Source organism: Oreochromis aureus, linkage group 16 (genome assembly GCF_013358895.1).
Source record: "Oreochromis aureus strain Israel breed Guangdong linkage group 16, ZZ_aureus, whole genome shotgun sequence".
NCBI lineage: Eukaryota > Metazoa > Chordata > Actinopteri > Cichliformes > Cichlidae > Oreochromis > Oreochromis aureus.
In genome coordinates this window covers 21,839,107-21,860,938 of record NC_052957.1, presented here as the reverse complement: position 1 = coordinate 21,860,938, position 21,832 = coordinate 21,839,107, and the positions used below count along the sequence as shown (strand labels likewise).

Genomic DNA, 21,832 nt, shown 5'->3' with positions numbered 1-21,832 from the left:
CCAGATGACTTGACGCTGTTGTAGCTACAAAGGCTGGGCCAACATGTTCAAGCATATTGATCAAGAATGAAATGTCACTCAAGTGTATATACGTGTGAAGGCAGACGAGCAAATACTTTTGGCGATATAGTGTAGAACACAAACCATGGCAGTACACGTGTTTTCACTCTTTATTACAAGCAATACAGTGCTTTGCCCTCATTTGCTACAGACAGGCTGGCAAAAAGTCAACAGGTGAACTTTTAAAATCTTTTCTCCAAAACGGAAAAAAAGTAATTTCTCAAAACCTGTTTAGTAATACAAACAGTGCCATACTAAAAAGGTATGATATGAAGCGTGCTGCTCAGAGCACAGAAGTCGACATTTCGGACCTTTGCCAAGCTCAGGAGTGACAAGATGAGCACCTGCTGTTGTGCTGATGGACTTAGAAAAAAGCAGTTTGACATTCTGATCAGCAGTAGAAGGCTGGTGTGATAAATCCATTGCGACAGAGGCTGACACCTACAGACAGTTCATTCCTAGTCAAGTTATTTGGTCACTTCTTTTTATTCCCCCTCCCCTTCTCACCCAATACAATCTTCTTAGAAAAATAACTTGTGAGGAAGAGTGAACCATAAACCCCAGCTGACAAGACAATAAGACCTGGTTTTGAATGACTGATCTGTTGTAAAACAAAGTGCACTGTGTATAACTATTGGTAAATCTAAATGAATCTTATAGTTTTTTTCCTCTCGTTTTGGTTACAAACTCGACCACATACTCTAGCATAGAGTTAAAATATAGTCTTCTCTCTGAGATACAAAAGTAGCAAAAAAAATATACACAATGGACAACACAAAAATTGACTAAGTGGTGAAGATTTGAAATGTGGAGGAATTTGCTACTAAACATGTCTGAATTACAACAAACGCTTCCGCTTCATATCACGGAAGTTACATTATTATTGTAGAATATGACATTTAGACTATGTCTCGATACGGTATGGCAACGGCACAGTGAAGTGGGACACTGCGTTACAAGCACCAAGTACGTTCCTTTTATCGCTGAGGTCGGGATGTTGAGCCGCTCCACGTTCGCACACGTGTGGAGGCTTGTGGAGTGAAAACTGAAGGGAAAAGTCCAGATTAATGAATCTATACATATTGGCAAATGGTGATGTGTATGAAACTGTATAAATGTACATATATATATATATATATATATATATGTTAAAAAAAAAAGAGAATCTCACATTCATGACTTCCAGAGTCAGTAACTTGCTATGTAACCCAACAAATATGAAAAAAAAAAAATTCAGATTTTTAGAAATGCAGAAAAAGAGGTTCACCAAAAATGAGCTACAATCTTCAGCTGGAGGACGTGATGGACAAATCAGTTCAACATTCTCATTGATTTGATTGTGACATCGCCGATTCAAGTCTCCCATCTTCTTACAACAAATTAAATCTATCCATCACCCCTTCTCACCACAATATAGATCAACATTGTTTGTTTTTTTAAATTTACATCCACACATCAATAGTGACTGACATCAATTTTAGAACAGTACAAAAAAAACAAAGCATCATGGAATTATGTGACACAGAGACAACCCCTTATAACGTGACAACATTAGCATTCTTACGTTAACTTTTGCATAACACGGAGCACAGCAGCAAACACACGAGCACAATGCAACAGGGAGGAGTAGCAAGTCATTTAGGACATCCACAAACAAATACCCAAACAAGTCCCAGGCTGCTGCTGTTACCCTGCACAACCACGTGGTGGCAGGAGAGGGTGCAGTTTTGCTAACTGTTCAGGGGAAAGGAAAAAAAAAAAAAACCCACAAGTACCGTGAAAGGTTTGGTGATGAATGATGTCTGGGACAAAGAGGGATGTGGAACAACTGAGAGAAGAATAAATCAGCATGCAGAGAGAGATCTGACATGCTATGACAGATAAGGGAAACAAAGCTCGACACGATTGTGAGGGTAAAAGAAAGTAAGAGGAATAATAGACTCATTGTACTATATATATATTTATATCTCTGCTCTTTGAACCTGCTTGTACTCTCACAAATGTGTTTAAAGTGACCAAATGTAATCAGTTTAAAAGGGGAAAAAAAAGGGCATCTATGAATTAAGGCAGGGTGGCTAAAATACTGCACATCCCTCTTCAGATTTCCCCCGCCTCTCTCCTTCAGCTGATGGTTGTGTGTAAGGCTTTGTAAAAACACCACTTCTGCTTCTTTTTTTTCAGTTTTTCTAAATCTAAACACCTTTCTCCTTTGACTTCTAGCCTGCTGCTGTGTTGTTACCTGTAAGGCAAAGGTGTGTCACATACAAACATACAATAAACAGGCAAAATTCATGCGTACTCTCACGCACATGCACACGCACGCACACCTAAAGGGCTGAGCTTGAAGGCTATCCCCCTTACTTGGCCAGACCACAAAATGTACATAAATGTTTCTGACAAACATTTACAAAGAAGCAAAAAAAGGGGACGCAAAGGTGGAGGAACAGGCAAGAGTGTCAGACTGAAAAGACGAAGAAATACAAAAAGGTTCAACAGTCCAAACAGCACAGCTCCACAGTGTGAGAAGCATTTTCGCACATGGTTCTCCTTTTGCTCATAAACTTTTTCAAGTAAGAGTCTGAGCAGGGAATTTGCTGAATTGAACCAAAAAAAAGGAAAGAAAAAAAAATGAGACAAGTATGTGAATTAGGAGTAAGGGCAATACTATCTAAAGGGTTTTTCACTCAGGTGTAGCCCAAAAATGCACATGGTGAACTCAGCATGGAGTGTCCATGCTTCAGATGTGTTTGAACATGTCTGCGCTGTGTTATTCATGGATCTCTGAGATGCAGAAGCTTCAGAGTCTGCATCTGTGTTCACACTGAGGTTTCCGGCCCAGGAGCGTAGTAGGCGAACCCTGCCCCAGAGAGACGGAGCATGTAAGGGCTGAGAGGACACAAGTCTGTCCCTCCGCCCTCTGCCAAATGGGCCAGGAGTTTCTGGGGTAGAGGGTCAGACCTGCAGAGCGACAGTGACTCTGCGGTGCCAAGGTGGAGGTGAGAGGAGTCCGCGCTCGTGCCTTTGCAGGATCGACAAAAGGACAGTGGAGTCACGTCCGCCACGCTACCCGGCAACAGCTTCTGATGATCCTGCACAAGAACAGAGAATCCACCATCATAACACATTTCAAGCGATAGAAGAGGAAACTGGAGGAAAAGAAGCATGCAGGTGAAATTATAGAACTTGCGAGAAAATCTGATACATGCACACAAAAGGCAGAATTATTTTCAGAAGGTTTAATATATTTATTTGCTGGTCTGCATATTTATTTATTTATTTTTTAAATGTGAAACGTAACCTTGACTCTGCATTAAATGCTGAAAAGAACATACTCAATAACAATAAACCTTCTGAAAACAATAACCCATCATGATTAGCCTTCATGTTCGATTAAGCATGCTTGTGTAATGAAGACAAAACTCACTATGTTTCAGCACCAGATGGCGCCAGTGTACACTTATTACAGACACTGATGCACAACCTGGTTTGCCAAATTGACAGAAACAAGCTAAATTTCACCCCTGAGTTTAGTCTGTTAACGTGAGTGCTGGAAGTAACCTACTAGGGGCCTTTCCCAATAAAATAAAACCTTAGTGACAGACTGCACTTATCAAATCTGTACTAAACTCGTATTTTACAGCGCCCGGAGCCTTCTGTCTGGGTGCCCAAACTTTACTATGGAGTGCATCATAAGCTACACCCAACAAACCATGACACGTATCAACATGTACAATAAAGACAGGATTTCTCTCCTGGCTTCTACCCAGATCAAGTTAATTCCCATCCCACATGTGACGAGTTGCTTTGAAACTAGCGCTGCTGACTTAATTGGGGATTGTGATTCCTGAAAGTAGCTTTGGCAGAAGGAAATTCTTCATGAAGCAGCACAGCACCCCCGTCACTCTGAGCCACAGCACAATTGCATGCCACATGCAGTGCAAAGCAGCAGGAAGCATCATGGCATCAGCATTAAGAGCCCAACACCCCACTATCCACGCCCTTTGTGTGCCGTTACCATGGTGACCCTAGCCCCCCTGTTGTGGGTACTCTAGGGTTTGCTGAGTAGGGTGCTGTGGCTATGTGGTACCAAGGAGTCATAGCTTCTAGCAGCTTTTTCTCCACTGTCTCCTTCACAGGTCCTATCAGGGTGGAGTGGGTCCCTTTCACGGCCTCCACCTCCACCAGCAGGGCCAGGAGCCAGGCCGTCCTCCAGAACCTGCACTGTCCTTACCCTCTGTGGATGATGTTAAAGGACAGGGGTTGATGAAGGAATCTGCTCAACCTTTTGTCTTTTGTCTAGTAATGCTTCAATACTTTAAGCTGACATGAGGATTCAAAATGTGTTTTCTAGATGGATTTAGAAGATTTATGGATATTTAATTTTGGGGTGAACAGTCCCTTTAACAGCTGTCTAATTCCAGACGTGGTCTGGGATTGCAAATCTTTTCCATAAATCAGGTTTGTACTATCATGTAAGGCTGCTATGGTTTGATGATGTTTGAAAAACTTGAACTCCAGGACTATTTGTCATTAAATATACAGTTACTTTTGGGCACTCCCTTATTCACAAGGGGTGAACCACAGTGGATGGCTTTGCATATTTGATATGCAGATTTTTACACTGCATGCCCTTCCAGACAACGCCCCCCCCCGAGGGATTTGTGTCTCCTCCTGGGATTGACCTGGGGATTTTTAGCTTGTTAGGCAAATGTATAAACCGCTACACTATTTGTCATTAAATCCAATTTTAGAATTGTTGGCCAAGGCAACAAACATCTAAAAATGGAACAAAAACAATTAAAAAACCTCAAGAACATTTGCTTGAAGTGACGTGAAAGTTACTCATACTGGAGCAGCGAGAACCAGAGGTCGTTTTGAATTTTTAAACCAAACAGCTAATAATTGATTCATTTTTTTGCAGACTAATAAACCAGCTACAAATAAATAAGGAAAACTAAACTGGTATTTTCTATAGGAAGCAGTGTGCATTGAAACTGTGGGTGGAAGCAAATTTCTGTAAAATTCAACTGTTTCAGGTAAAACCTAAAGCCCTACCAACAATGACACATCATCATTTTATCAACATATTGATGAGACTGGCTGGAACGGTGACAACAAAATACATGTCAAACATACCAAGGGAAACTAAACACAATGAAATATGTAATGAAAATGGCAGCAAAAGGATACTACACATGTAACCTTACAAACCGGGTGCCGTGTCGTCATCAGCAGCAAGTAGTTAGTTTCACATTAGTAGAGATGGTGCTATGTGGTTTATACAGGGGCATGCCACCATGCAAACAGAGATGAGGGCTTAAAAGAGAGAGTCACCTCCTCTTCCCGCTCCTCTCACGTCTCTCTGGCCAAATCAGAAACTCATTCTGCTGGAGGACTGTGAAAGCATGAAGATGGTGGACGGTTCCACAGTAAGGCACGGGCGGGTGGACTGTAGTTACCATGAAAGAGCGCGTGAGTGCAGAGGGCAGAGTCACAACCGCACAAGAGGAATGGGGGGGACAAAACAAAGGAGGGCGAGAGAGGAGACAGTAATGAGGAGGGAGGAAGAAAAAAGAATAAAGAGGAGGATGGAAGTAGTGAAGATAAGGCATAACAAGGCAAAAAGAAAGGAAAGGAGAGAAAGGCTCAATGAGAGGTGGTGTGAATTTTGATTACGGTGATCCATTAGGGTGCAGTGAGAAAGAAGAGAAGAGGAGGGGAAAAAAAGCACAAGAGGAAGAAATCTGTCAGACCTTTCACTCGCTTTTCCACTCACGGTGAAGCTTTCACTGCAACGTAAGGCTAAGCCACAGGGAACGGGAAGTCAGTAAATCCAGCTGATACTCAAATAAACTAAGGATCTGAATGGCCTCCTTTCATAATACAGTCATAAGATTTATGGCACACCACTACGGTACTGAAATGTGTAGTGAAAAGGGGGAAAGTGTTAATTAGTCACTGGTTAGCATTTAGTGAACACTATCAGAAATCACTAAAGCGAAAAAATATCTACAGCCTAATTTCAGACACGAGACAATTCAAACCTCCAGCTTCATGTGGAGGTGGCGACAACATTGTACCTGTGCACGTTCAGTGGCTGTGGGACACATGGCCCTGCAGAGGACCTTCTTGATGACATCTGGCAGCAAGCTGACTGTAATGAGGAGGATGATGCTGAGCCAGGCCGGACCGCTGGACAGCATCTGCATGAACACGTAGTACATCCTCTGGTAGTTCAGGAAGGGCCTGAGCAGCAAAATAAAAGGCAGAAGGCAGAAAGAAAAAAAATCAATGACTTTCCTGAAATACACTGATCACCATAAACTTTACTGATACAAGTAAAATCATAGCACATCTTACCAAATGATCCCACCCCAGAGAAGAGAGAAAATAACATAGAAAAGTAGCGACCCCCAGATGACAAAGTGATTAATCCAGGTCCAGTGGTGTGTGTCCAAGGCAAGCTGAAACAAACAGAACATAGACATAGTGAAAAGGAGCCAGCCAATGAAGTCGGTGGGTACAAACTAAGATGTCATTTATGTAAAGGTAGTTGATATTAGCTTTACTTAAATATTTTCCCCTCAGTGGATTTCCAAACACATGTGCTCACACACCTTTAGTGTTACAGTGAACACCAGAACAGTAAAGATGAGAGTCCCAAACGTCCAGTTCCCAAACATCTGCAGGGATAAGAGAGGAAGAAGAGAGTTAGAGGCAACATCAATCGCACAAGCTGTTCTCCCTGCATCCACGGATTACTTAACACCCTATGATACCCCGCCCGCCCCTCCGACAAGTAAAGCGAGGAGGGAACAGACACTCTTACATCATATCTGCTGTGATAAAAGGTGAGAGAAAGGGATATTGTGGGCACTGAACTGGAGGCTTTTTCACTTCATATCTCAGTGTGCAAATATTTCTACCTGATGAAATCCTAGAAAGGTTTAAGGAGACATCGGGGGTGAACAGATGGGATGAGAAGATGAAAGAGGGAGGAGTGTGACAGGATAGGAAGGATCAAGGCAAAGAAACCAGCTGTCTGTTGATACCAGTGTCCATTACTTCTTTCCTTTATAAACTGAAGAAACAGTAAGATCCCCCCCCGCCCCCCCCTTTATAAACCTCCCACATCAGTGAAATTACATGGACGTACAAATACACACAAATGCACAAACAAGGTCGACGGAAAACAAACAAAAACAAACAGATGTTGGATCTCGAGCCACAGCGATACTCATTTGTTTACTACCAGAAGGAAACACAAGGATAATGTGAGGAAGCATCTAAGATTTCTACCATGTCAGTTAAGATCAGGATACTGTGCAAGGATTCAGGGCTTTACATAGATCAGGGGAATAATGGAGCGCTAGAAAACTACACATTCAAACGGAAGTGCATGGATGACGGTGACGTGAGAAAGGATGGAGCGGTATGAGACGGTCAAACTGAAGGCGTAAACAATACGACAGGAACGAAAAAGGGTATGAGAGACAGAGAGAGCTGACAGGGAGGGAGACAGGCTTACCATCTGTGTGTTGGTGGTCATAAGCTGAAGGAGGAGAGGGAGAAGAAGAAGAAAGAGGAGCAAAATAAAGAGAGAGGAAGCAGGGAGAAGGAGGGGGAGGGGAGAAAAGAGAAAAGAATCAGGACAAAGGGCAAAATGAATTTCAGGATGTCTCAACTTAAAAAACAGGACCGATCAAAAACAGTTGACATGATACAAATTAACAATACAGAGAAAGATGCTATTGTCAATATGAATGGAGATCCAATGTAGCTGACCTATGGGGACCCAGGACAGACACGTTACTACTACAGATCCACAATACCAGGACCACAAAGTCAAACCGCTACACCTAAGCTCCTCTTTAACGAGACCCCATCGAGTGAGTGTTTATAATGAGAGCACTTACTTTACATCCATTTATTCCCTCTAATCCCCTAAAAGATGCCTCAAACACCACTAACACCCTTTAAGTCTTCAGTTTCCGCTCTGTTCGCGTACTGGCCGTTATCACGCCTTTTGCCGACAGGGAGACAGAGGCTTACCTGGCCGTTGCTGGTGAAGGTGGTGTTGTCAAACAGGAAGTAGGCACCGAAGAAGAAGACAACAGCATCAAACACACCCAGGCATGTCCAGTAGAGAAAGACAGGCCAGCGGAGGAGGGAGTTCTTCGCAATGTCCCTGAGAGAAACACAGAGTGACAACGTACGTTAGGAACGACAGCTATTACATGCACAAAGAGAATATTCGGGGATCAGATTTCTTCTGAGCTCACCTGTACAAGGAGGGCTCTCTCTTCAGTGTGTCCATGCTGACGTGCTGCTCAACCAGGCTGTACAGGAGAATGGGGAGGGAGGTGAAGCTGATGTTGTAAAGCGTCAAATACGCCGTGTCGTACAGAGGCTGCAGAGGAAACACAGACGGCATCAGTGATCTGAAATCGTTTACATACTAACATATTTGACTTATTACAGCTAGGATCGTTACTGTGGTTCTCTTAACGGTATCCGGTGAAACCCTTTAGGTACACAAACAACTTTTAAACCAACAAAACAAGCACAATGGCTAATGTGTGATGGCTTTTGATGAAGTGACATGAAACAACCCCTTCCCTCCTCACTCTGATGCTCAGTTTGAGTTCTCACAAGTCATCTTGAATACGCCTACATGCCTCAACGAACTGGGCTGCTGCCATGTTAACTGCATTAACAAGCTGTTAAACATGTGTACCTAATGAACTGGCCTGTGAGTGTATGTCTAATTTATTCTATCGGTTTTAAATTGGTCTCAACTGCTATATGCTTCGCCAAGTTTGCCAGACGATTAGTTACTTCATCTGCCATATAAATACTGTTGTGCATGTAATGTTGTTTTATGTTACTATGGTTCAAAGATCCACAGAGCTGGAGAGAACACAGAACTGAGAGAAAATGTGGCGTCTATGGGTGCTTTTCATTATACTAACTTATGAACTATCACTTCCTCTACCCTCCATCTATAAATCATTCCTTGTCCAGCATCACTGAAGTTCTTCTAATCACTTAAATTCACTTCAAGACACCTCAAGAGAGCCTCCTGGATAAGGATTAGGTCATGTCTCCTCTCTTGCCCCTCTCTCCTACATCAGTGGGAGGAGTTAAGAATCAAAGAAGAGATACGAGTGAGGGAAGAAGGATGACATGCCAGCACACTGCCTGAGCAAACCCTCTCTCATCATCAGTGATAGATACAGAAATAGTTACTATTTGAAGCTCCTGTGAGAATATGTGACCAATGCAAATATGACTGCGTGCTTCTCCATGATAACTCTGACACCGTATAAAGTACTTACCTGCTGGGAGAATCCACAGAAGAATTGATAGAGGAACTGAGGGAAGATGAAGCATACATTCTGGAAAGATTTAAGAGGGGGGAAAAAAAGAAAAAAACACAACAAGCAAAGAAAGTGATAAGCTTGTGACAAGTACGAATGAAAAAAAATTAAAGAATCTAAAAATGCTACTATCTACACATTTCTGTTTATGCAGAAATTGTGTGCTATAAGCTCACTGAGTGGGCCGTAAGCAGCTGGCCTGCCAAAAAGGGAAAAAAAAAAAAAAAAATGAATCAGTTGGCAGGGCACTGTTTGCTGTGGAAGCCGCCCACACTGATCATCATGGGCATGAATCCGGGAATAGGTTGCACCACGGATTCATGAATCCAGTAATCTGTCAGAGTAGCTGCAAAATCTGGTTCATTGTGACTGTGTTTCACTGGGAATTACGATAAAGTGATTAAAACGTATGAGCCACTTGAGCGCATGAGGCGCCCGTCTAGTACCTTGTAGAAGAAGTACTGAACGAGCTCAGCAATTCGGATGTAGTAGTAATGGCCATGGACCAGAAGCATCTTCTTCAGGTGTTTAAACTTCGGGATGGCGTAGTCGCTATTTCTTGCTGCTTGCCTACCTTCTTTACCCATGATACCTAAAGAAATGAAAAGAGGGTTAAATGCAGCCTGATCAGGAGTCTAATCGCATGTTTATTGCTGCAGTTACCGCCTTAGGCATTTTACTTGCAAATATCCTGCAATTACTACAATTACGGCACATGTGATCACCTAAATTGATAGAATATTGGCAAAAAAACACAAAGGTTTATTTTAGGTTAACTTAAAGCTCTGCTATCAAATATGATCAGCATTGGGTTAAATACTAAATGGATGATTTAGCAAATTAGCTGCTAATTATGGAGCTTAAATGTACTCACCAATTCCCACATGTGCTTCCAAGATCATGCTGACATCGTTGGCTCCATCGCCAATAGCGAGGGTTATGGGGTGCTCCTTGGAGGCTTTAATCAGCTTCACAATCTGCAAAAAGCCATCCCATTCCAAATCAGTACCGCTGTGAATGTGCCACTTTGGAGGTGGCATATTTACTTCACGCATACTTCCTTTACCTGTGCTTTCTGCAGAGGTGCCATGCGACAGCAGAGCACGGCGCTACAGTTACGACAGATCTCTAGAAAGATCTCTCTGTAATTGCCGTGGCCTGCACCCTCCTGGTTGGGCTTCAATACTGCAGAAAGAGTGGCCCCGTCGATAATGAGGCCAAAGTCGAGGCAGTCTACGGACAAGCTGAGAAAAATAAAAAAAACCAATGCGTCACAGACTAATCAACAGGGAGATCCATCTACACATCAGAAGGACTAAAAGATCTACTGATCTGACCAAGAGTAGGTTGCACACATAACGCAGATTGCCCACATGAGCATATACCCAGAGATGGAGCGCTGTCTGAGAACAGTCCTGTTGAGTTCAAACAACACATCGTGAAGGCTCTGCTCCTCCGTGCGTTTCTTGGTGAGCTCCAGGATTTGGGTGGTGCGACGGAACAGCTTGCTGGCGTAGCAAGTAGCCGCCGCCGTCTCCATCTTGTCCCCCGTCAGGACCCAAACTTTCATCCCAGCCTTGTGCAGTGACTCAATAGTGTCTGCTGCTTTCTCCTGGAGCCTGCGCATCGATAACTCAATAAGTGATGCAGCCTCCACTCAGCTATGCAGAACTAAAGCATTCATCAAAGCTTCTATCAATCCATTACAGACTGGTGATAACTTATCAATGCATGGCCACCCCTGTCCCTGCCCATCAGCAGCTTATCTGTTAGGAAATTAAACTGTCGTGCTTGCGATCAATCAAGCTGGGGTCAATGCTATAGTCTGCTTTTTCTGAGCGTAAAAACATCTTGCATATTTATTCTCTCAGTGGAAAAGAAACAGCAGTATTAATAGTAAGTCACCTATCAGAGCTCTGACACAATATTCTTCTTGCACTCATGAGTCACGAGAACGCTCTGAAGACAATCCTTTAAGGGCAGCTTAATGATTCATTAATCTTCCCTTCTGTCCTTCTGTCCCCCCGCTGCTGCACTGTTTTTAAATCCCTCCGTTCCCCTCTTTCCGACCAACCTGTCCTCCACTGCTGTAGCGCCCAGAAGAACAAAGTCTCTCTCGATGATGTCATAGGCCTGAGCCAGCCTCTGCTCCCTGTCCTGCAGGGCCAGTTTGGCTTCCATCAGGTGATGACACGCCTCCTGGTATTCAGACTCCGAGAGCCTTCGATAGGCGACGCACAGAGTTCGCAGCCCTTCCTGGTGTTACAGTGAAGTGAGCGATGGAGAAAAATGAACAAATTCAAATGCTGATCGTAAGTGTTCCAATCTCATCCACATTAGAGCCATACGTGCTTTAGAATAAAATGTGTTTTCACTCACATCTAGCAGAGTTATAAGTGCACTAGCATTTATTTGTAGTTACATTTGTATCTGTCACTTCAAGGTAGGTGCAATCTTCACTTTTTAGCTGGGCTCCAAAAAACCCCTGAGGGAAATATATGGCTCTTTAACTGCTACATGCTCAACTGTCCTGTCTAAGTAGCTGCTAACTTTGTCTTCTAATAATTTGAGTGCTGGATCGGTACCATTTAGAGATTGTTTTGTTGGCTGGAACAGCGGACTGCTTTAGCTAAAAGTAAGACTCATTAAGGCGTCAAAGAAGGGCAGTAAAAAAAAACCCAAAAACCAAACCAAAACAACAACAAAAAACAAAACAAAACAAAAAAAAACACACAAAAAAAACTAGTATGCTAAAAGATGAAAAAATAAAAATGCCACACAGAGGTACTCTTTTCATGTTTTTAAAGGAAATATTAATTTTCTTTAAACCTCTTGTTCAAATGTAACATGAAAATTTTAATTTATAGCATGAAGCTATGAAAGATTTCTGAATGGTATGTAAAACTGACCTGATGCAGTGTATCATCAATAATAATAATAATAATAATGATGATAATAGGTTGCATTTATATAGCGCTTTTCAAGGCACCCAAAGCGCTTTACAATTCCACTATTCATTCACTCTCACATTCACACATTGGTCAATCCCCTTATATAACCAGTGCTGGTCAAACTGTCCACTTACCACTGCATTTTGTTCCACCCGGGCTTTAACTTGTTCCACCTTTCCCGAGACCACCCGTGGAAAAATGGATGAGTCAGCACCCTTACAGAACAGCAGGTAGTCTCCTGGGAGCACGCAAAACAAATATCCGTAAAGCCAACTGCAAGAACTGCATCTGATAAACAGCCCCGTGTTAGACGATATTTACCTGAGCTCGACTTGACTATAACGCTCATTCTCCTCCTGACAGAGTCAAAGTTCAGTACATGGAGCAATTCAAACCTGATGGAGAGATGGCATTGGCAAAGACACAGTTATTGTTTTGTTAATTTTCTTATTTGCAAAGATATTTGTTTGTGGCTTTTTTTCCCAGAGCGCTGCATATTATCTACAAATTGTCCAACACTCAACAGTTCTGATAAGTGCACACACTCATTTTTGCATTTTTTCCTCCATTCAATTTAGTTTTCCAATAATTTGTAAGATAAACAACTCACATTATCCCCCTCTTACAGTTTCATTACATCCTTTAACTTCCTGATTAGCAAGCTTTAAAATAGACCACAATGCAGATTGATGGCCGAGGCTTACATTAATTCTATTTTTGGCTCGAGTGGTCTTGGATTCCTTAAAAAGGGTGAAAGCACAAAATGCAAGAAAGCTGTAAAACCTTTTGCTTTCACATTGCCTCTAAAGTCTTCAGTGCTGCCCACTGCACCACCCTCCCTTCCTGAGCTCCCCTGCTTCCTTAAAATAGCTCACTATTGACAGGCCACTGCAGAGAGTGATAGCGAGGGAAAGCGGTTACACAAACACATCCCACGGATCAAAACATTAAACACTTGCCACAAAACCACTCTCTAATGGAAACTCGTTCGGCTTCCGTTTTTTCTGATCAGCTGGAACGTTTTGATTCGATTGAGTAGTTTCGTAAAAAGCGACCCTCTGCCTGCTCTTTGGTGGTTGTAGTTTTTTGTAACCTCGGGTGAACATGAGACAAGCTGAGGGCTGTTGTATGACGGCTTATGTGTGACCGCAACTCCATCAAGTGAATTAATCTCATTTTATCTCCTGTGGAGTAACCGCACCAGTCTCTTAGCACACCGACCTTTCAATCTCGTCATCTTTGTTGAGGATCTCCATGTAGTTGTCCTTCAGTCTTAGATATGTGTAACCGAGCCTAGCAACAAGAGTGAAAGGAAAAAGATGCATTAAAGCCCAACAAAAAGCAACCATGTACACCAATACTCGCTTATGCCCCACTTGGAAAGGCTAAAGGTGCTCTGACGCATTCTGCGTAACCTGAGCTCACACATACGCAGAAGACAGAGCACATCTGTGAAAGCTATATAAGACAGCAGCATTCCCTGATGGTGCATGGTTGACGTGTCCTACACTATAATTTAAAATAGCACACAAAAAAAATGAAAAGGTTCTCTGTGTTGGCGTGGACTTCTTCTTGTTGCTTCTTGTTATAAAGATTATATAAATTATAGGTGGTCCAGTTTGAGTAATTCAACAGTAATCAGACGGTAAAACACAGCACAAGTTATTCAAGGATAACACAAGTCTGAAAACTTCACAGCAGCCTGTCTGCATCATCCTTTAGGATGATGCAGGCTTTAAATTGTTCTTGACCGACCAACAAGTTGCACTGCCAGATAGTATTTCAGGAAAAACTGAGCCAAGACCATTTTTTTGGAGGGGGTGACCCTGCACCCTCGCTCTGCTAACATAGTGGACTCACCGCAACTGGTGAGGGGAGGATATGTTGTTGAAAACAAGCCAAGCTGTTACTACAATTAACTGTACAGGAAGTTATCATAGTTATAATATTTTTCAGACAATTTTATTAAAATGTCCCAAAAGCTGCCACAAACATAATCTAGAGGAGCTCAGAGTCATAAACTAACAGAAGGGACAGTGAGCAGACTGTGTCAGCACCTACCTGTAACACATTACTTTAAATTATAATACAATTTAAATGGGTCAGTTGAATAAGCATTCACTCCTGAGCAGCTATCATGAAGGAGGCAATTCACCATGGAAACCTAAACTGTTTATTTGGGCTCTAACATGGAGACAGCCTCAAGTGGCCATTTGTGGAACTGCAGTCTTTGGTACTTGTGGTACCAAAGAAAAGGTGTGGCCAAATATTTAAAAAAAGAACGTTGATCTCCTTTACTTCAGTGAAACACAGGAATGAAAGAAAAGATGAATAAAAAGGTGTGAAGGAGAATTTACAAAGACTCAAATGATACTTACATTAGACTCGTAACTGTATGTCATACTGAAACTACAAAATCCAAAATGCACCAATGTGCTCTCACCATGTCGTTTCATACAGGTCATATTAAATAAAAATAAAAAACTGGTGCAACATATTCATTAAGTGGTTGAGATTTTAAATAATACAAACAGCTTATAAAATAAAACAAACTGTAATATCTTATTTTATCCTGATGGAGAGTGATTCAAAAACAAACATTTTTAATTCAAATTCTAAACATTTAAGCGAGGTGTGGTACGAAATAATAACCAAGCTTATAAACACCACTTTGTCATTTTTGTTTTGATGAACAGTTTGATGTTGCATTGCTATGAATTAATGAATGGAATTTTCTCCTTTCCTTTCCTAAAGGATGGTCCAGTGTATCCTCTGCTACAGGAGGTAACAAAGGAAGCAAGGAAGCACTTTTCCTTAGCATTTAGAGAATTTAACCAGCTCTTGTTATGGCTAACACACAGACACTTCCAGGTCAGGTTTCCCTTACCGAAGCCTTTCTAGATAAAACTGATGAATCAGCCAAACCCCTAATCCGTTGTGAAATGAACAGCAGATTCCTGTTTCCTGGCTAAGTCCCTGTTGGAAGAGCAGCCTGAAGGCAAAAATAAAAGTTCTGACTGAAATAGATTCCCAACCAAGATATAAAATACACACTAATAAAGTTTAATGTTACTTGAACCTATAAAGATTTTAGGGAACTTTGTGTGGTTTTAGCGCCTTTACCTTTTCATTCCCTCGACCAAAGCTACCTCATCTGGTGAGGAAGAGATGTAGAAGGAGGTGGGCCTGCCCTGGTGGATGCCCCTCTTGATGCCATCCACCGTCTCCTCCTCCTTCACCTGCACCGTGTGGCACAGACACAGCGCCCGAAAAAACAAATCCTCATATTCCTGCAGCGACAGACAAAAGGCACAGCTACATATCGTAATAATTTCTTATGGAGGCAACAGGCCGAGTTAGAAGGTGCATAATTAAAACAAGAGTGAAGAACGAATCCTCTTTTTGTTTTTTTACTATATGTGCTATATATCTAAAAAACCCAAACAAACAAACAAAAAAACCCCCCAGCAATAAATAATATTAGATAGATAAATAAAGCAGGAAATCTTTTCAGCACTTTTTGGCAGTGAGCACTAGGGATGGGTATCGAAAACCGGTTCTTGTTGAGAACCGGTTCCCACTGTTTCAATTCCTTGGAATTGTTTGCCGTTTTTGCAAACGATTCCCTTATCGATTCCAGTCGCCCCGAATGACGTCACCACGTTGCGGAGCGTCATTTACCTGGCAGAGCGCCTAGGTGGCTCAAACGCTAAAAAGTTTGGTTATACTTTACTAGAACGGATGACAACAGGGCAACTTGCAATACTTGCAAAGTAGATATTTCATTTAAAGGAGGAAACACTACGAATATGCAAAAGCATTTGCTCACAAAACACGCGATAACCTTAAATGAACGTCGTGTTTTTAATTCCGCTCCGGACTCGTGAATCTCAACCCAGCAGCAGCGGTAACGTTTGCACGTCCTCTCCCGTTAATGCGGCAGGTAAATAATCAACTAACAGTGCATATTATGTTAGCGCGATCTGCCTTATTACAAAACCTGCCATTACTGTGCGCTGCATTTAGGTGACCATGATGAGACAGACAGAGTCTGGCTGGCAGTTCTTGCTGCAGTCTACTGGTAGCGTCTCCTTTCAGGCCAGGATAGACGAATGTCACCGAGCAGTGACTAAGTTTGTGGCCAAAGGCTTGCACCCATTTGCCCCGATTTTCGGTAAGTGAATGTGTTTAATTGTAGGCAGGGACATTACTGGATATTCTTGTGTAATTGCTACAGAATAATTTATGTTATACTTTGTTATTGCTACAGAAGAATATTTATTTTATTATTTTACATTTACAATTTTTTTTCCTGGGGACCCTGTGACACCCCATTGAAGAGCCGTAGGCTGTGGATCTCTTAAGATCTCACTGTTGGGTTTATAAGGCCATGTTACTCCTAAATTTCTATCTTGTTCAAAGAGAAGATATAAAACAAAGTTCTAAGCTAATCGACCTTAGTGTTCTCCTTTTTAAAAAGAATCGATAAGAGAATCGATAAAGAATCGAATCGTTAAACAGCATCGAAAATGGAATCGGAATCGTGAAAATCTTATCAATACCCATCCCTAGTGAGGGCCCTTCGTCCTCTCTCTCTCGCGCTCTAGTCATCTGTGGCAGCTACTGCTGCTCATGCTGACTACACAAGTTTTCTTTTATTAAATCTAAACTAATCTTTATTGCCACTACCATAAGTGCAATGCTCATCACTTTTCCGTGTACCAGAGGACTTTTTTTCGCCCCCAATATAAGACAAAGTATACACTATACAAAGAAAATGTTAAAGTTTATATGTATTGGGTATAGGATATATCAAAATCCTTGCCTTCAACGTTCCTCCAGCCTTATAACTGAGGTTAGCTTCCCCCTGTTTGTTTAGCAAAACACACACTTACTCTCCTGTAGCCACCAGGTGAGGCATCAATCATGTCTATACTTGACGCGGCGCTGAGGATTTGGCCATTGCAGATCGCATGCGGGATATAGACGTTCCCATCAACGCAGCATTCGATAAACTCCATGTTGTTCTCAGTTAGAGTGCCCGTCTTATCAGTAAACACGTATTCCACCTGGGAGGGAGAAAGGAGAAGGGTACAGTAAGGGCATGCCTCAACAGAGTTTAGATTGTGTCCGACAGTCCGCATCTAGGCGTGCGCGTGTACCTGTCCAAGCTCCTCATTCAGGTCCGAGGTGTTCACCTGAGCGCCTTCTCCCAGCTCCTCGTCAAACATCTCCTCGTCCCAGCTGATGAAATAGGAGCCAAGAAATTTCTGCATCTCCACCGTTACATACATGGACACCGGGATGATGTAATTAAACAAAACCATGAAGGCCAGGAAGTCTGTGAAGGCTCGGATCACCTGAGTTGGGGGAAGGAGACAAACAGCTATGAAGTTTTAAGTGACACCAGACGCTTGGTTTAAGTGGTTACTTTTAAAAACGCAGAGGACTTATGAACGGACCACATGGCGCTGACGCTCGTGCTCAGTCCTGTGGTTGTACCAGGGCTCATCTCGATCGGGCGACCACTGCCAAGCGTACTTCAGAACAGTGTTGATTACCGCTTTACTGATCAAGATGCACAAGTACACTATGAGGAAGGCATTCATCGACCTGCAGAGAGAGAGAGAGAGAGTGTGTGTAAAGAAGGGTGCATTTCAATTAACCAGTTCAAAGAACGACTTTCAATCATGCAGTGAAATGAGCTGGGACATTCATCATACTTTTCCACAGCAGAGCGCTTCTGAGATTTAGACTGGTAATTAAGTGCCATCTTGGTCTCCATGCCAGTGTAGACTGCAACAGCTGAAGGCACAGACAACAATGAGTTACAAATGCAGAAATGACACCAGCATTTCTTCAACTGTTGTAAAACATTCAGGAGTCATTAAGCAAAGTGAATCCACATCAATACCGTGAATATGCTGTGTGTTCTTCAGCGTGGCTCCTCTAAGGAGCAAATTCTCAGCTCCAAGTGGTCTGCAACAATACAATTAATATGCTGGTGTTATTACAGAGAAAACAATTGAAGGCAGTTGGTATTAAACTCTTGAAACACACACACTCACACACACAAAGTGAACACAAACCTCGCCACAGGCTCTTCTTTGTCCTTGTAAATATTGATACGTCCCACAAATCTGTAAAGAAGTCAGTGCGATGTCAAAACAAGACCCACACAGTGACGAGGACGTATCTTGTAACAGGTTTGCGTATAAAGATGCATCAGTGAGCATGCGTCCCACTCACTTGTAGAGGTCAGGCTGCGGTTGTTCACATTCAATAGTGGCATGTAGCGAATCCACCTCCTGCTCTGTTCTAAAGGCCATGGTATCTGGTATAGCATAATAGGTCTGAGACAGAAAAGTGCCGGAGAGGGGGAAGAAGAAGACAACAAGAGGAAAATGTCACCCACAGTCGCTAATGAGAAGAGCCTCAGCCGGTTCACTAAATGACTGAGGGTAGGAAAAAAAAAAAAAAAAAAAAAAGGCAGCGAGATGAGTCGAGTGCTCTTGGGGTCACCAGAGGACAGCATGCTGGGATGGTGAACACATCAGAGGGCTGCCCCGAGGGCATGTATGAGGAAGATGAGTTCAGTAGTCTGTTCTATACTGTGGGTAATACGTGTGTGTGTGTGTGTGTGTGTGTGTGTGTGTGTGTGTGTGTGCATATGATCAGCCATGCATAATGTCATGTGAGTGACACCAGTGATCACCTATAGGGGAAAAAATAATAATAATAAAAAAAACAAAAAAACGCAGTGCAGGTGAGCCAGTGTGTCACCTCGATCATTATGTATTTATGAGTATTTATGAGTAGGTGCGTGTTGCCTGAAAAGTACAGGGCTGCAGCTAATTACTGTTCTGATTAGTGAGTAAATCTGCTGATTATTTTTTGTGAATAATCACTGACAGAAAACATGAGAAAGTAGAATAAACGGAAACATCACACTCCTGCTAAACCTTAATGTTGCCTTCTTAAACTGCTCCGTTTGTCAGACCAACCAAAAAGATATTTGTCCTATTATCACATTTTACAAAGAAAAGCAAAAAAATCTGTACATTAGACAACTGGATTTTTACCCTAAAGTGGCACGTGAACCAATTAAATTCATCGTTACATGGTCGCTAAATAGTTTGGGGAACACTTTGAAATTTCCCGGGTATAACAAAAACTTGCAGAATGTATGAAATGACAATGAATTATTGATGCAATCATACTTCATTTATCTGCAATGTTCGCTGCTGTGTTCCAGTGGCAGTGTCACCCAATGCAAAGTCATTATGCCATTTCTGTTTTTCCTTCGTTTACACTGGTGTTCATAATAAAATTGTATCCCTGTGAGCCAAAACCTCAGCCTTGGGACTGCTCCAAACACTTCAACCTTTTCTTTTTTAAACGTTTAGATCTTCATGATGTCAAAGAGATAAGATATCCTTAATATGTTCATCTCAGCCACACAGCTCTGCCTGTGAGCACAGCAGGCCCTCCCACCTGCTGTTCAAATCTTCTATTTGTGGGGTCAGAAGAAAGTTAACTTAAGGGGAGTTAAACTTTTAAGAGAAGGGAGCCAAATGATTGGCACAGTTTAAAATAAATTAATCTTTTAAATACTGGCAGAGTCAGGGAGCTGGAAAATAGTGTAATAAATATGTAATAAATGAACTTTTAGGCAAACAGCCAAAAAGCAGGGTTGCAAAGCGGCTTGCACGAGCCCAGCAACTGTGAGCAGGGTAAAGCAGCTTAAATAGTGCACTGCAGCAGATAACTAATAATAATTACAGGCAATATTCACACAACTTAAAATCTGTAACACATAAGACTGTTCTTACTCCAGGTAATTAAAAACTCCCAAATTATAAACAGTAAGCTTTATAGGTTTACAGTAAGACACTGCAGAAGAGTGGTGAGATTAAATATTTACTAGAATGATGAACATGGTTGTGTTAGCTTCCTGCATTTTTTTCTTAATCAATATTATAATAATCAATAGTCCTGACAATGCAAACTGATGGATGTGAGATTTTGTTTTCATAATACATACAATAATCTTTTCTCTGTATGCCTGGAAACAGTGATGCTTTCCTTTTTTTTGTTAGTGAGACAGTTTCGGGAGAGAATAATAGCATTGGATAATACTGTTACACTGTTACATAACAACTGTTGTTCTTTGTGAGCAGACATGCATTGTTTGATTTCATAAAAGGCTTATATTTGTGGTGATTTGGTGCTTCAGAAGGCCTTAACTCTGATTAATTTAAGGACCTATGTAAACTTCTTTTTTGACAGGAAATATAAAGACAAGTTGAAAACAGACTGATTCAAACAGTTTCACTAGTTGTGGCACCTTATGACTAGACTCCCCGTCCAAGCTGGTGGTGGTGACGAAGCAGGTCCCATCAGGGCGGCTAGAGGAGAGAAGAATGAGGTCACAGGGGAACGTCTCATCTTCCTTCACCACAACGATGTCCCCCACCTGGAAGAGGAGGACAAACAGTGGTTTCGATATCATTAATAATAAATACATAAACACAGAATTAGTGACAGAGACTAACAAACCTGTTAGAAATCCTTTACCATTTCTCTTTAAAAAAAAAAAAAAAAAAAAAAATCAGAAATTGCATAACGGATTATGCGAGCAGAGCAGCTTAAACTCTGATAAATCCCATCTCCACGGTGACCATACACATGACACACGCTCTCTGATTTTGCATGATTAATGTATTCATCATTATTCCTGCTCCCAATTCACACTTTAATCCTCTCTGATCTATGGAAGGAAGAAACCTTAGCACTAAAGAAAAATCCCCCAGAAGACAGACACCGACAGCTAGAGAGAGGCAGAAAGGCAGGAAAGAGACAGTGACAGATAAAGCCAGGCAGGAAACATTAAAAAATAAAAAAGTATATTTGTGCATTTGGGCTTTCACTTGGTAGATTTGTGCAAACTATATACTGATGTTCCCACATAGTCTGCATTAACTCTACTTTAAGTGCAGCAGACACAGAAATGACATGTAACCAGCACCAATTACATATTATGAAAAACAATGCTTCAAAACGAAAATGAATGTGTCGTTATTTATGAGTCCTTAATAAAGTGGCAATGCAGTTTAACCCTCTACTGCATAGCGTTGCCCTGAGGCAACAAACCACATTTTCATGCCTTACACTGGCCCTTCAAAAAAAAACAACTTTTTTTTTTCAAATAATGCTACCAGGCACATCTCTTTTCAATAAAATGATGAGTTGAAGGTGGTGTGACTTATATTTGGGGGGGGGGGGGCAGGACCCCTTTCTGCAAGCTGCACTACATGAGAGCCATCTCCATTCGGAGGCAAGATAAAGAGCACTATTTTACATGTTTATAGTGAAATAAATGTATATTAAAAAATACTTGTATGTGCATGAATATGTTAAGAAGCATATTTGATTGTTTTT

At 41.8% G+C, this 21,832-nt stretch overlaps 1 protein-coding gene across 5 annotated transcripts in view; it reads right to left on the bottom strand.

The window, feature by feature from the left end:
• Positions 1-1,217: 1,217 nt before the first annotated feature.
• Positions 1,218-21,832, bottom strand: part of LOC116316126 (probable phospholipid-transporting ATPase IH) — a 36,013-nt gene continuing 15,398 nt past the window's right edge. The window contains exons 6-31 of one of the 5 annotated variants that reach the window (XM_039600575.1): positions 20,739-20,867; positions 18,641-18,744; positions 18,481-18,531; positions 18,306-18,370; positions 18,115-18,196; positions 17,854-18,004; positions 17,554-17,751; positions 17,287-17,460; positions 15,515-15,681; positions 13,613-13,684; positions 12,713-12,786; positions 12,526-12,629; positions 11,515-11,696; positions 10,826-11,059; positions 10,507-10,684; positions 10,315-10,417; positions 9,887-10,032; positions 9,399-9,458; positions 8,343-8,470; positions 8,113-8,248; positions 7,589-7,612; positions 6,678-6,743; positions 6,421-6,524; positions 6,141-6,306; positions 4,076-4,294; positions 3,020-3,149 (exon numbers count right to left, since the gene is read on the bottom strand). In XM_039600575.1, coding sequence (XP_039456509.1) covers positions 4,109-4,294; positions 6,141-6,306; positions 6,421-6,524; positions 6,678-6,743; positions 7,589-7,612; positions 8,113-8,248; positions 8,343-8,470; positions 9,399-9,458; positions 9,887-10,032; positions 10,315-10,417; positions 10,507-10,684; positions 10,826-11,059; positions 11,515-11,696; positions 12,526-12,629; positions 12,713-12,786; positions 13,613-13,684; positions 15,515-15,681; positions 17,287-17,460; positions 17,554-17,751; positions 17,854-18,004; positions 18,115-18,196; positions 18,306-18,370; positions 18,481-18,531; positions 18,641-18,744; positions 20,739-20,867 — 3,084 coding nt within the window. In that variant the 3' untranslated portion in view covers positions 3,020-3,149; positions 4,076-4,108. Of the gene's footprint in view, positions 3,150-4,075; positions 4,295-5,394; positions 5,510-6,140; positions 6,307-6,420; positions 6,525-6,677; positions 6,744-7,588; positions 7,613-8,112; positions 8,249-8,342; positions 8,471-9,398; positions 9,459-9,886; positions 10,033-10,314; positions 10,418-10,506; positions 10,685-10,825; positions 11,060-11,514; positions 11,697-12,525; positions 12,630-12,712; positions 12,787-13,612; positions 13,685-15,514; positions 15,682-17,286; positions 17,461-17,553; positions 17,752-17,853; positions 18,005-18,114; positions 18,197-18,305; positions 18,371-18,480; positions 18,532-18,640; positions 18,745-20,738; positions 20,868-21,832 lie in introns of those variants that run through there. The other 4 variants (XM_031734627.2, XM_039600574.1, XM_039600572.1 and 1 more) reach the window with 4 other exon arrangements.